This window comes from Aythya marila (genome assembly GCF_965140915.1).
Source record: "Aythya marila genome assembly, chromosome: Z".
NCBI lineage: Eukaryota > Metazoa > Chordata > Aves > Anseriformes > Anatidae > Aythya > Aythya marila.
The window spans coordinates 11,182,356-11,196,428 of NC_139080.1; the positions used below are offsets into that span (position 1 = coordinate 11,182,356).

At 43.1% G+C, this 14,073-nt stretch overlaps 1 protein-coding gene across 1 annotated transcript in view; it reads right to left on the reverse strand.

Moving 5' to 3' along the window:
* GOLPH3 (golgi phosphoprotein 3) overlaps positions 1–10,566 on the reverse strand; it is a 33,565-nt gene extending 22,999 nt beyond the window's left edge. Inside the window, exon 1 of the mRNA XM_082784177.1 lies at positions 10,021–10,566. Within this exon, the coding sequence (XP_082640303.1) occupies positions 10,021–10,236 (216 nt within the window). The 5' untranslated portion in view covers positions 10,237–10,566. The remainder of the gene's footprint in view (positions 1–10,020) is intronic.
* Between the last annotated feature and the right edge of the window lie 3,507 nt (positions 10,567–14,073).

Consider the following 14,073-nt stretch of genomic DNA (forward strand, 5'->3'; position numbering starts at 1 on the left):
TGTAAAAGAGACATTCATCACTCTTACCAGTCATTCCTCAAATATAGTAATACACAGTAAGCAGTACATATAAACATGTAGATAAAAACATGTCCAGAATTTGTGAATATTCAAAATATTCAAGAAATACACATCTCTAAAGGAACATTGCAAATTTTCTCACTTATCAAAGGAAAAATATTCTAACATCAAGTCCGCGGTTTTGCAATTAAAATACACAGGATTCCTCCGCGTTCTCTGCAAACCAGACTAAGATTCTATGCCAACCTATACCTTGCTAGCTCTTCACTGAATATCTTATCTTTCAAGCAAGTCATCACCTTCTCAGCCAAGGTGGTTGCAGGAACATCTAATGATGCACTTTGACCTACAGAACCTTTAAAAACTAATCTCCGGTTTAAGAAGGAAAAGCAAGGCTCAGTGCAGAGTGCTTTCTATTGAAATACCACAACCTGAAGATTTTATTTCAGACTGCAGTCCCTATTTTTCAACTTCTGATGCAATTTACATCATTAGCCATTTTACTGGAACATAAATTGCAGTCTAGTTATAAACAGAAGGTAAGCTAGCGAGCAAAAGTCTCTGAAGTGTTCTGACAGCCAAACACTAGAAATACTTTTGGAAAGCAAGCATGCATATTCAAAAATCCAATATTGTTGACAAAGAACTTGTCAGGTATTTGATCAGCCCGACACTGTGTTTAAGAATAAATAACAAACAGCAACTGCTGTCGACTACCGAAAACACTAAAGCCAAATGCTACCGCACAGCTTTTTAAGCATGTACACAGACATCTCTTCGCTAAAAGGGAGACAAAAAAAAAAAAAATGCAACTTTGCTGAAGAGGAGGCAATGCACCCACGCACAACTTGGAACTCTGATTGTTCCTTTAGGAATTAAAAGAAACTTAAATCCTCACATCCTAACTTTCAGCATGATTAGTGTATGCACATGGAGAGAATTACTTCAAAGCCACCCCCTTCCATCAGGGTCCAACCTATATTCTCCATACTTCATGTAAAATGAAGTTGCAGTTTATTCCATAGCCTGCCAATTATTTCCTACAATACCAGCTATTGTCACTGAGCATAAAATCTGGCATGCATTTGAAAGAAGTGTTTATTTAGAACTGGAGCTCAGATCCTCCACATCACATACTTCACCCTAAAGAAGTCTTCAAACAGCAGTAAGCAAACATGGCAGGAAAAGAAGAAGAGCTCACATCCTGCCCAGATACAAGTATAACGAGCAGGAGCTTACAACACGCAATTTGCACACGTTCAGTGCCTCCCTGCGGCTGGCCCTGGCTGGCAGATGAGCCCCACACAATTGCTCCCTCTCTTTCCCTTATCAGCAGGATTAGGAAGGGCAAAAGGAAAACCAAACAAAACACTTGTGTGAGAGATAAAAGCTGTTTAATAAACAAAGGAAAAGAAGAACAAAGGAAGCAAATAAAAAAGTGATGCAAAAGCCATGGCTCACCACCTCCTACAGGTAAGACTGATGTCCATCCAACCTCCAAGCAATGATTACGTACCAAAAAAAATCCTTTTTCTGCTGATCACAATGCCATATGGTATGGAATATCCCTGTGTTCAGCTGGGGTCAGCTGTCCCGGCTGTGTCCCCTCCACGCTTCTGGCACAGGCCCAGCCTCATCGCTATGGGGAGCAGAGGGGCAAACAGGTAAAGCCTTGATGCTGAGCCCAAACTGTTCAGCAACAGCTCAGACACAGGTGAGTTATCACCACTGTTTTGGTCACAAATCAAAAGTAGAGTACTGAACTGGCTGCTACAAAGAAAATTAACTCCAACCCAGCCAGACTCAGTACACTTCTATTAAATACTCTAAGAAAAGAGCAAATCCGCTAAGTCCCTCTAAGGCAATGAAGGCAGTGCTAGTACTAGCAAAGTAAAAGGAGAAGGTTTAACTGACTTTGACCAACTATCACAGAACAGTTTAGGTTGGAAGGGACCTTAAAGATTATACAACTCCTACCCCTGCCATAGGCAGGGACACCTCCCACCAGCCCAGGCTGCCCCCAGCCCCATGCAGCCTGGCCTTGAGCACTGCCAGGGATGGGGCAGCCACGGCTGCTCTGGGCAGCCTGGGCCAGGGCCTCACCACCCTCTGAGTAATTTCTTCCTGATGTCTAATATAAAATCACCATATTTTAGTTTAAAGACATCCCCCTTGTCCTATCACTCCAGTCCTGACAAAGAGTCCCCCCCCAGCTGTCCTGTAGCCCCCTTTAGGCACTGGCAGGCTGCTGTGAGGTCTCCCTGGAGCCTTCTCCGGGCTGAATGCCCCCAGCTCCCTCAGCCTGTCCCCACAGCAGAGGTGCTCCAGCCCTCTGAGCAGCCTCGTGGCCTCCTCTGGGCTCACTTCAACAGCTCCGTGTCCTTCTTGTAGTGAGGGGCCCAACCCTGAACACAGTACTCAAGGTGTGGCCTCACCAGAGCTGAGTACAGGGGGACGATCACCTCCCTGGTCCTGTTGGCCACACCACTCCTTATGCAAGCCAGGATGCTCTTGGCCTTCTTGGCCACCTGAGCACACTGCTGGCTCACATTCAGCTGGCAAATGACCAATATCCCCAGGTCCTTTACACCAGGCAGCTTTCCAGCCACTCTTCCCCCAGCCCATAGCACTGCATGGGGTTGTACTCCCCCAGGTGCAGGACCTGGCACTGAGCCTTGTAGAACCTCATGCAGTTGGCCTCAGCCCATGGGCCCAGCCCACCCAGATCCCCCTGCAGAGTCCTCCTGCCCTCCAGCAGATCAACACTCCTGCCCAACCTGGTGTCATCTGCAAACTTACTGAGGGTGCACTTGATCTCCTTGTCCAGATCATTGATGAAGATATTGAAGAGACCTGGCCCAATTGTCTATTGAGTAGGCAACATTACAACTAAAATGCCCTCCTCTGGGTTTATAAATATACTGTATCTGTCTCCAAATACAACAGCTATTCTTTAAAAAATAATAAAAATAAAAATAAAAATAAACCTTTTCCACCCTACAGTTAACACAACTTAAAACTCTTAAGTAAAGCAGAGGGCTATTTCAAACTGGGGAGCAGTGCAGTATTTCACTTTGATGGATCTTCATCGCTCTTTATTTATCAGTCATGGATGAGAATGTACATCCAGAGTAATGTTTTTGGTGTCCAAAAAAAGCGTACATAACCAATAGGGGTTCCTCTCTTTTGTCTGAACTCCCAGTTTCCTTTCAGCTTGTCCTTTCCAGAACTGCTCTTTGTTTCACTTGCCCAGGTGCAAAAAATTTGCAAGAACCAGACCATCTCACAACAGTGCCACATCACAAATTTTCACTGTGAGATAAGAAATAACACTCAATGCACTGTTCTTGCATTAAAAGGAACACATTATTCCATTTAGCACTTAAGATGTACCCACCAGCAAACTGAAAGCCCCACACACAGTCTGCAGATGCTGCTAAAGCAGAAGGCACATTTGAATATCCTGCATGGGCAAAGCAGTTGTAATCAGCATTTAAGAGACTAGCACAGATTTAACATCTACAGGGCATTTACCTCAACCTGACCAATGCATGTAATACCTGCCTTCTCCACTACGCAGAACGTGTGCTGGAACTTAATACGAAAGGAATGCTCCACTCGTGGAACAGGCTGACAGACATGGAAGTGCCAGTGTAAAAGTCAGGCATCTACAAAAGTGAGAACTGTTAGTGCCATGTTCTGTGAAATAATCATTTTCTGGACAGAAAACCCATGGTACAATGTCTGAGTACACACTCTGTGTACCTAAGACAGCTAGCCTGTCAATTAAGGACTGTATCGAACCACACAGTGCTACCCAGTAAGACCATAACGGGAGATGATGAGAAAGTATATAGCAATCAGCAGCTTACGTGTACTTAAAAGAAATTTAGCAACAGAAAGATATGCAAAGAAGGCCAGTAGCCGGATTTCCTAGTGTGAGAAATAAATCATACAACATCCACAAACAGCAAAGGACCTGCAAATGTTCATTGCATTTCTAATTACAAAGACCTAGCTCACAAGGCATACCATTCATCCTTTTAAAGCTCCACCACAAACAACAACAACAAAAAAAGGCTGAAATACAGTAATTTAGTTTAGGACATGGAGTTGGTGGACATAGCTTACTTATGCGTAATATGGGTTAATCATAATACCACATATCTATGTGTTCCTACTCGTCCAGGCTGATATACAGTGCAATTCAGAGGAGGAGAACAGCTGTATATTATTTTATTCACAATTTTACTGCAGAAAGATTTCAGAAATAACGTATTATGAGTATTTCTTTCTGAAAGGAAAGAAAAATTACTGAAATTTACACTTTACAAGCAGGTTAGCTGTGAAAAACAGTCAGCAGTGGCACATAGTAGGCTGACTACAACTTTTTTTCCTTTCTTTACCAAAAGTTCAGACGAGACAGCCTGAGAACGTTGTCCATGCAGAGGAAACTGACAAACACCACTACTGGAGATGATTTTCCTCTGTTCACAAACACAAGTGCAGCAGTCATATGCTCTGTGTAGAACAGTCATTCTTAATTACTCTTACTGTCTGCAACACTTTGGCTGGTCATTTTAGCCTTGCAAAGGCGGCTCACTGCATGTAGCTTTCTAAGTGCAGCAGTGCCTGAACTACTTTAGCATGAAAAACCAGCTGACTACCACTTTTTCTTTAATGGAAAACGTTAATTTTTCAGTTCCGTGATTAACCAGCCATGCTTTCTCATGTATACTTCATACAAAATTTACAAAAAAATAGCTTGCTGTAGGAGACGAAGAAGAGTTACAGCCTTGCTTTTTAAGAGCACTTAAAAAAAAAAATCATAAGTGTCACTAGATAGGCGCTGACTAATTTTTGCCTGGTCTTCTTACAGCCTTATATTAAAGAAGGAGCTAACACTACACTTAAAGATATTTGTGAATAAGTCATATAGACTACAAATTAGCCATGCTAGAAGAGCAGGGATAACCATGCTGGCTGCATGAAATAAACCTGAAAAGTAAACTCCATTTTAATACATAAAGTCAACTTGTAACTATAATGCTGCTTCCAGATGAGCATGTTCTCCAAAGAGCCCCAAAGCAGCAAGATTTACTGAGAAGCCCAGTGAAGAGGCACTTCACTGCATCTTGTAGTGCTCAGAACTTGGGCACTCCTCCTCCCGTGCCTCCTCTCTTCTGATGGCCTGCTATTTATGTATGGTCATGAAAACAAAAAAGACCAGAGAGGTAGGCAATTACGAAAAAGAATTTTTCATAACAGACATTACACACTTTGTTGTTATTAGGCCTTGAACATTTGAGAAAAAGGACGTCTTTGTCAAGGTTTCAACATTCATACATCATTCTTCAACCGTGATGTGAATTCCCGACAGACGCCTCCTCATGTTTCACTCATTCGTCCCAGAATTTTTTCAGCAAAACCTGGGAGCTAGAGCTGATACTCTGGCTACTGCTGAAGCCTTTTATTAAACAGGAAGAACAACTGAAAACAAACAAACAAAAACAAACAGAAAAAAAAATAGATACCAACAAGACTTTCCAGAACTTCATCATTTGTACACAGGGAAAAAAAAAAAAAAATCACAGCATTTCTGCATCAGGATAAGAATTCCTCAAGTCCAAATTCTAAGATCATAGAAAATGCCACCCTTATCTCAGATGTTTTTAAAATTATTCTCATTTTTAAACGAGTATCTTTAAAATTAACACACAAATTTCAGTAAAAAAAATCCAGCTGCTCAGATTTGTAAGAGAATTAAAGAATAAATTTCATTTTAGCCCCGATCTGATCAACACAAAACACCAAATTTGAAGTAAGCAAAACACCTCCCTAACAATTTGCTTCCTACAATGAAAACACAATCTAGAAACGTTCTCACGAACTATCTGGACAGAAAGCTATGCTGCATGACTACTGTAACACCAACTTTTCAGCAATACCCGAACCAACATGAGTAGCACATATCCAAGAGAACTTCTGTACTGAACAAAGTGACTGAACACCACTTCACTCACGGTGTTTTGGCTTCACCAAAGAATAAATAAATCCAGAGATATTCACTGTTGCAGTAGTGCAGGACTATTATTTCAGCACACTGATGTGAGTTTTCTTTCAGCAAATAAGGAAATAGTTTAAGTATTTTTACTTACTGAGGACAGTTATCTGATCTAGAGAAGTAGGTGCCATGTCTCTACAGCTAGATCAATTTGTTTCGCTGTGGCACACTGTGTACAGGAGCAGCTGTGAGCGTTGCTGCATTTGAACAGATTCCCAACTCCTACTGAGAGAAAACTCCACAAAGAAAAAATAAATATATATATATGCACACACACACAAATGAAATGGAGAGACGGTCACAGAGCGCTGCCACCTTTCAGCCTGTCAGTTTTCTAAGGGAGAGTCACAAGATGTCCAGAAGAGCCATAAGGAACAAACTGGTCTGCGCTCATCTCCGAGCTGTCATTTCCAAATAAGCTGACTGTCACTATTTATTACTCCATTCTTTTGGCAGCAGTGACCTCAGATGGTTCAGGAGTTCTACATAATAGCCTCCCTTTCAGTGCAGCTTTAACCCACCCTACCACAAAACTATTTTTAACTTAATACAGCAAAGTATTTTATTTCAGTGAGTATTTTTTATTCCTATAGCAACAGGCTATGGCTCTGCTCTAAATGGACAGGCACGACTCCTATTCCCAGCCTTATCTCTGAAGTGATTCCAAGTATTTCCTCGGGGATGCTCCCTCCAGAACTGCAGTAATGCATCCTGTTCCAGTGTATTACCTGCTCCTCCAAGGACACCGCGTTTGTCACGTTATGCAGGCATTTCAGCATTTACCCCTTGCAACCTATCCTGACTTTGGAATACAGAAATAGTTACATATACGAAGAAGGTACAAGCCAAGAGTAACCACTGGTGAGAAAAAAAAGAAACAGGGCAACCAGCCCTCCATAAATTACATTTTAATAAGATCAAACTTGGGGAAAAAAAAAAAAGGCAATGCCCAGGAAGCATAAGTGAAGGCAGTTAATTGTGTGCAAGCATTAAAAATGGGCTGAGGCACGCTGTGTTTGTTTTAGGGCAGCTGGACATTCATATCACTCAACCAGTACTGCAGCGACAACCGGGCAACAACTCAAGAGTTCTGCTATGGCTGTTACAGGCCCTGCTCTGTTCTGAAAGCATGATTCACATAAGGATCTAACGATCTCCTAGAAACATGCAACTCATCTATCCACCACTGCCTGAATCTTCCTGTAATACTCTCCTAAGAGTAAAGGTTCTTCCACCTACATGTACAAATTATAAATGACATTGCCTTGCATGCAAGGCGTTCCATACACAATTTATGTTGTATTATGCCACATTCACCGGTGTTTAATGTTGGAGAAAAAAAAAATTACCCCTCAAAACATCAAAGCTAAGTTAACAATGCAGTTATTAGTGACTTTTCCAAGAGAGGAAATATTTTCAGAGAAATATGCTCTTACACAAATTCAGCCTTGTGGCCAAATCATTATTTTATTCCAGAAAGGATAAAATAATTCAGCGTTCAGTTAAATAGGAATGATGTTGTCAGCTTTATATTTACTGGTTTTCAGTTGAGTTTTAAGATCACATCCCTGCTTTTGTCTTTCCCTTATACTTTGTGTAGTTTCACAATTATACTTTACAGAGCTTGTTTTACTTTTTTCTCTGTTTTCTTGTCATGGCAAAGGCTCACAGAAACGTCATTGGGAACCATTTCTATTAGAAGTAAAAACTGTATAAAAAACACTCCCAGTTGCATAAACTTCTTTTGCTTACTTATCATTCAAAAATAGAGAAAAAAGTCATCTCTGAAAACAAGCCTATAGTTTAAAATAAAAAAGACAAAGAGCTTATTATAAAAGAGAGGGACACAAGGGACAGAAAAGCAAAACAAACCCTGGTGATTCATGTCCAACAAACCTCAGAAACCGTATATGCTGTTTGTATACATAAGCCCCCTACTCTAGAGATGACATTACCATTCTTCTTGGCTGATGTTTCCACTGCAAAGTCTTAAGGGAGTCATGAATACCCACTTTAATCAGTGTAATGTCACTGTAATCAGTTCTTCTTTCCATACAAAGAAATAATACTTTATCTGTAGCATGTGCCACTGCTGCTCTTCCTAAAGTCAGGTGATTTATAATTCTGATGTACACCAGTGCAAAGCTGGATATTTTTTTTTTTTAGGCCCAATGTTAATTACTAACTTTCAAATACTAGAAACACTTACAGTGTATATTCATAGGCAGACAGAACGCTACCTAACTTGAAATCTTTACAGCCCAGTACCCACAAATTCAGCAGATTTACCACAGATTCCTGAAGAAATGGGGTTGAAAGAAAAACCCAGTCTATCACCTCTTCCTCGTAGGCAATCCTGACAGAAACCTGTATCAGCATGCCTAATGCTTCCCTGTAACTATTCAGGTGAGTTGGAAGAGAAATGTGCATAGACACATCTTCAGAGTCAACAGGTGGAAGCACACATCATCGCGAATATCTACTGACTTTATTAGGGTGCCATGGCAAGCTCCATCTGAAAAAAAATGGGATTATAAGAATATGGCCTGAAGCACGCAGTCAGAGAGAAATAAGGCATGTTATTGTAGCAGGTATGTACACAGATACACCCCCCACACATTAGAAAACAAACATTAAGCATGAAAACTACTCTTTAATCTGTCATCAAACAGCTAATCTATTTTAGATGCAGTGCACTGTCAAAGAGCATACAACTTATCAGCTTCCCCCCCCCCTGTTACTCTGTGCTTGTGAACAGGCACAACTTCAAGATACTTCCACCCAAATCAATGAGCTGTCTTCATCAGTTTACTTAAAAAAATAAATAAATAAAAATAAAACAAGTCACTCCATGAAATTCATATTGTAATTCAGATCTAAAATAAACTCATATTATGCTTCACCATACACCATATCAAACTGTTTCCCCTGATAGGGCTGACTTTCTGCAATGTGCATGGTTTTTATATTGATTATCCCTTCCAAAAGATCATCAATATAAAACTGACCACCATGCCAGTAGAAATATACCTTATGTTATTCACAGCACCATGTCAAACAATTAATCTATAAATTCAGCAAGAACACAGAATTTTACAGTTAGGCAGTTTCCTCATTTTGACCCACTTACGGTTCAAGACCCATTTTTATCACACGTATCTCCTTGAATTCTAAGGCGTTTTTCACGTGCCTTAGCCTGAAAAGTCTTTTTAGAAAGGGCTGCTGCACATCCTGAAGGAAGTATAGTATAGCTGTGTCTGACACAGGGTGGACAGGTCTCCCAGGTAAGACCCACAGGTAAATTGGAGGAGAAATACAAACATCACAGGTCTACCCAGGCCTCCAAGACAAGCACTTGCGCTGTCCAGAGACCTTGGCCTTCACCTCCAGGTACCCAACCCCCAAACTCTCCCTTGAGCCTTCTCTGAGATGCTACAAACTTAAAAACCCTCCTGCCAAGCCCACATCCAAAGTGGGTCCCAACTCTCCCCACCTCCTCCAAACCCCTCGGCACGCAACAGCACACAAATCCTCCAGCACCATCACAATCACAGAATGGTTTGGGTTGGAAGGGACCTCAAAGATCACCTCACTCCAGCCCCCTGCCGTGGGCAGGGATGCCACCCACCAGACCAGGCTGCCCAGCGCCCCATCCAGCCTGGCCTTGAGCATTTACAGGGATGGGGCACCCACAGCTTGCCTGGGCAGCCTGCGCCACCACCTTCACACCTGAGAGCGAAGAATTTCCTCCTGACCTCTACCCTAAACCTCCTCTCCTTTAACTTTACAACCATTCCCTCGTCCTGATCGCCCACCAGCCGCTCTCCGTCTGCCTCACAACCCCCCTCCAACCACCAAAAAGCCGCAGCGGGGTCCCCCCCCGGGAGCCCTCTTCTCCTTCACATCCCCAAAAACCCACCCTACACCCCCCGCACCTCGCGGTCCTTGAGGCCGAGGAGCAGCACCTCCTCCATCAGGGTGAGCCGCGTCTCCTTGGAGTCGCCCTTCTCGTCGTCCCCCGGCTCGTCCCGCCGGCCTTCGTCCTCGGGGCCGCCGCCGGCCCCCCGCTCCTTGTCGGCGGCCGCGGCGCTGCGGGAAGCCTCGGTGCGGCGCTGCACCAGGCCGGAGCTGCGCTGGGTGAGGGAAGTCATGGCGGGGAGAAGGTGAACGAGGGGCGGAGGGGACGCTCGGCGACCGCTGGGGAGGAAGAGGAGGAAGAGGAGGAGGAGGAGGAGGAAGGCGAGGGAGCCGCTCCCGCCTCGGCCCTACCCGCACCGCGGCTGCGGCCGGCCGGCCGGGCTCATGGGGAGCGGGGCTCGGCCGCGGAGGGGGGGGGAGGCGGCGGGGGCACGGGCCGGGGCCGGGGCCGGGGTCCCCCCCTTAGCGGCCGAGCTGGCGGAGGCGGCTCCTGGCGCAATATGGCGGCGCGGGCTGATGTCAGCGGAGGATGTGGCAGCGGCGGCCGGGGGGGAGGCACCGGAAAGGGCCGCGGGCGGCGGCGGTGGCGGCGGCGGGGATGGTGGCGGAGCCAGCGCTGTCCCCGCCTCCCGCACGGCTCCGCTCCGCCCTGAGGGGAGGCTGTGGGGTGTGTGGGGGGGGTTAACGGTGAGATGAGGGGCGGAGAGGGAGGGAGGCGGACACGAAGCCCTCGGGGGTTACCCCTCAGGAGCCGTGGGTGTCCAGACAAAGGGATAGTGTCCTGCTGACCGCCCTGGCTCGGCTTTGTGTCAGTTTCAGCCGCCCGGTTGCTGCTACAGCCCTCTGGATGTGTGTTTGTGGTATATAAACGTTATGTATAAACACAGCGACCAGGCTCAAGCTGTATTTTGATCGTAGCCGTCTGAACAAACACAATCCTTTGTCCCCAGGGCACCTTCGATTCCTCCTGTGTGCCTGCCCAACACCTCGCCACCAGCGGTGCCACTGCTCCGGCCACAAACAGAGGCAACGCAACTTCTCTACCCATGAACTTCTCTCCTTTTTACCCAATTCAAGCACTGAAGTGGTGTGTTGCACCAAAACTTCAGACTATCAAAGCCAGATCCCACATGTATTCATTCCAAGATAATGCGTTTTGTTGCGGAATAAAGCTGCCTTTGACGCAAGGACGGCCTGCACTCCAGGGGTAGGATAGACTGCAAGTCACTTTGTAAATGACTTTAGCCTCCATCATTTCCCAAACACGCTGATTTTAATATCATCTGCCAGCATTACTTAGTGATCATTCAGTATCACTTCTTTAAGGTCATCGATAAAACAGAACAGCAGAGGAACAAAACTGGTCACTGGAGGACCTTGTAGACCCTGCCACACTGAATCACTGATGTGTGTTTGCTAATCATTCCTCTTACGTATTTTGAGGCCCACCAATTATACACAGTCTTTCTAGTTTTTTTTTTTTTTTTTTTTTTTTTTTTTTTTTTTTTATGTGTGTGTGTGTGTGTGGCTTTTGTTTGTTTCTTTTTAATTAAGATGTTTGCTGTACCAAGTCAGATGGCAACAGAAGCTTAAGGGTATAACATCATTATTGTTTTTATCAAGTAAGCATTTGCATGAAGAAGAGATACCACAACAGCATTACAAGACCTGCTTTGTGGAAGTGTATTTTCTGAGTAGTAATTACAATCAAATCCTTATTAATTTAGTCCTATATAAGCCACTCTGATATCTTGTTGAGGATTATGATCAAGATGACAGGCATGTAATTAACTTGGCTCATTCCTTGTACCTTCTGAATTAGCTTTCTTCCAGTTCTTTGGAACTCCCAAGATTTATTGAAAAGAAATCAAAAAGAAGTTCCAAAAGGATCTTCTAAAAACCTGTATGCAACTTACCCTGGCTTACTGATTACAAATTACGTAGTTCTAAGAAAAATTCAAAACAACAGAAGTACACTGTTAATGGAAAGCATTTCATCATTGTATTATATGATAAAACATTAATATTTCCTCAGAATGCAAAGGTTCAACATTTTTTAAAAAGGGTTGTTGCTAAAAATTCATGCATTTCCCTCTAGCAATTTCATTGTTACATTCTCCTTGCACCTGTATTAATTTCTCAGTTTCTTTCTGCTGGCAAAAAATTCTCTTCATCACATTTTTTTTTTCTTTAATTAACAAAGCAATATTATCCTCTCCTTTCTTATCATTACATTGCGCTGTTTGGGCTGTTAAAATTGTTTTCATTTCCTACTATGCTACTACAGCATTTTAACTGTGTTCATTTTTTGCCCTGATTACATTTTAAGAGTTAACTGGTAGAGCGTTCATTGGCAGTTCCTAGTTATCAATGTATTTTTTGGTTTGTGTCCTTTTTTAGAGAACCCCATTATTTTCAGTTTTCTGAAAATTGCTTTTTAAAAGCAGTAGCTAACTATTCTGTTGATTTGCCTGCTTTTCTGTTTTGTGTTACAAAAGTGATCAAGTAGGATCACTTACAGGTTAATAATAATTCAATATTTTGTTGACTGATTTCACGTTTGTTAGGATGAGGTGTACTTTGAAATTCCATACATTATTTGATAGTGTCACCTTTCTGATTTACACACTCAGATGTTTGCATGAATTTAATGGTGTCATTTCTGATTCCTTATCATTTATCATTGAACTCAACTAATGAACTCAGAGTCAATCAAATTAAGAATGGCTATCATTGAATTTTTGAGATGACTACTTTTTATTTATTTATTTATTTTAAACACCAGTGCAACACTGATAGACAAAACCAAAACTTGAAGGAAAAGGATATCAAAGGAGGCATTTCAACATCAGATTTCGGTGATGTTTATCCTTTGTACACTACCAAGAGCTGTTGTTTCAGAAGGGGGACCACACAGCTTGTTGGATCCTCACCTAGGAGGTCCTAATGTGCCATATCACAACCTCCTTCTCATCTGCATTTATTTTACAGTACCAGGGTATATTTTAAATATATTTCTGAGTCATATATGGCTTTATCAGGAGTTCAGAAGGCTGTAACCCCCAGCCCTGTGCTTGGCAGTGGATGCTACAATGTATGCTTCCTGTCATTGCGTTGCCACTGGGCATGTCACTCCCCCTGCCCCAACTCCAGTGTCCCCCAGCCTGAGAGATGAGGGGCCAGATCTGTGACATGTTCTGTTAAGAACAAATAATGCAAAAGCAGGGGCTGTAGTCCATTAAATAGTTTTTGTTTGTCTTACAGTAATTTGACCTTGTAACGCATCCCTGTTTATTCTTATGCCAGTATCTGGCAGAATTTCTATTAACAGTTGCCGATGAGTCTAAATTATCTGTACTAGAACTTCAAAAGTACCTGGGTTTTTTGAACTGCTGCCAGCCCCCTGGGAAGGAGAAATGAAAGGGAAAATAGCAAAGGCATGGATCTTAGTCTCTCGTTTTGTTTTGTGCTGGTTGCAGTTCCCATGATTTACTTCACAGTGGGAGTGGGGCTTACCTCTAATGTCAGCAGAAAAACTGATTAACAAACGGAATGCAAATGTCTTGGGATAGCAGGTAAAAAAAAGAGTAATGTTGTTTAATAAGCAGGAGGTCACCTGCTATTCACTTTCAACAAATGCATTGTAGCTTGAACATCCCGAGCATGACATAGAGCTGGTTAAAACTAGAACTAGATACTGCTGGGCAGATTTTTCTCTTGAAGGACAATCAGCTTAATAGCATGTGCTGGTTCTGAGACTGATAGCAAGAGTACAGAAGTGGTTTTCTAGAAGAAACAGCAGCCAGCTGCCAGCTCTCCTACAGCTTCACCATCCAGTGGTTTTGCCAGTTGGGCTTGTTTACATTCCTATCTGTGTCTTCCATTCCCTTGCAGTGAAAGTTTGCCACTCCCAGCTATGCCACTGCAAACTGGTGTCAGGAGCAGCTGTTGGAAAATATAATATCAAAAACAAAACAAAACAAAACACATAATATTTACCCCATACCATTTCAGAAATCTGTTGACAGGCAGCCTCGCAAATAGGCACCATATCATTGCTGAAGGAGCTA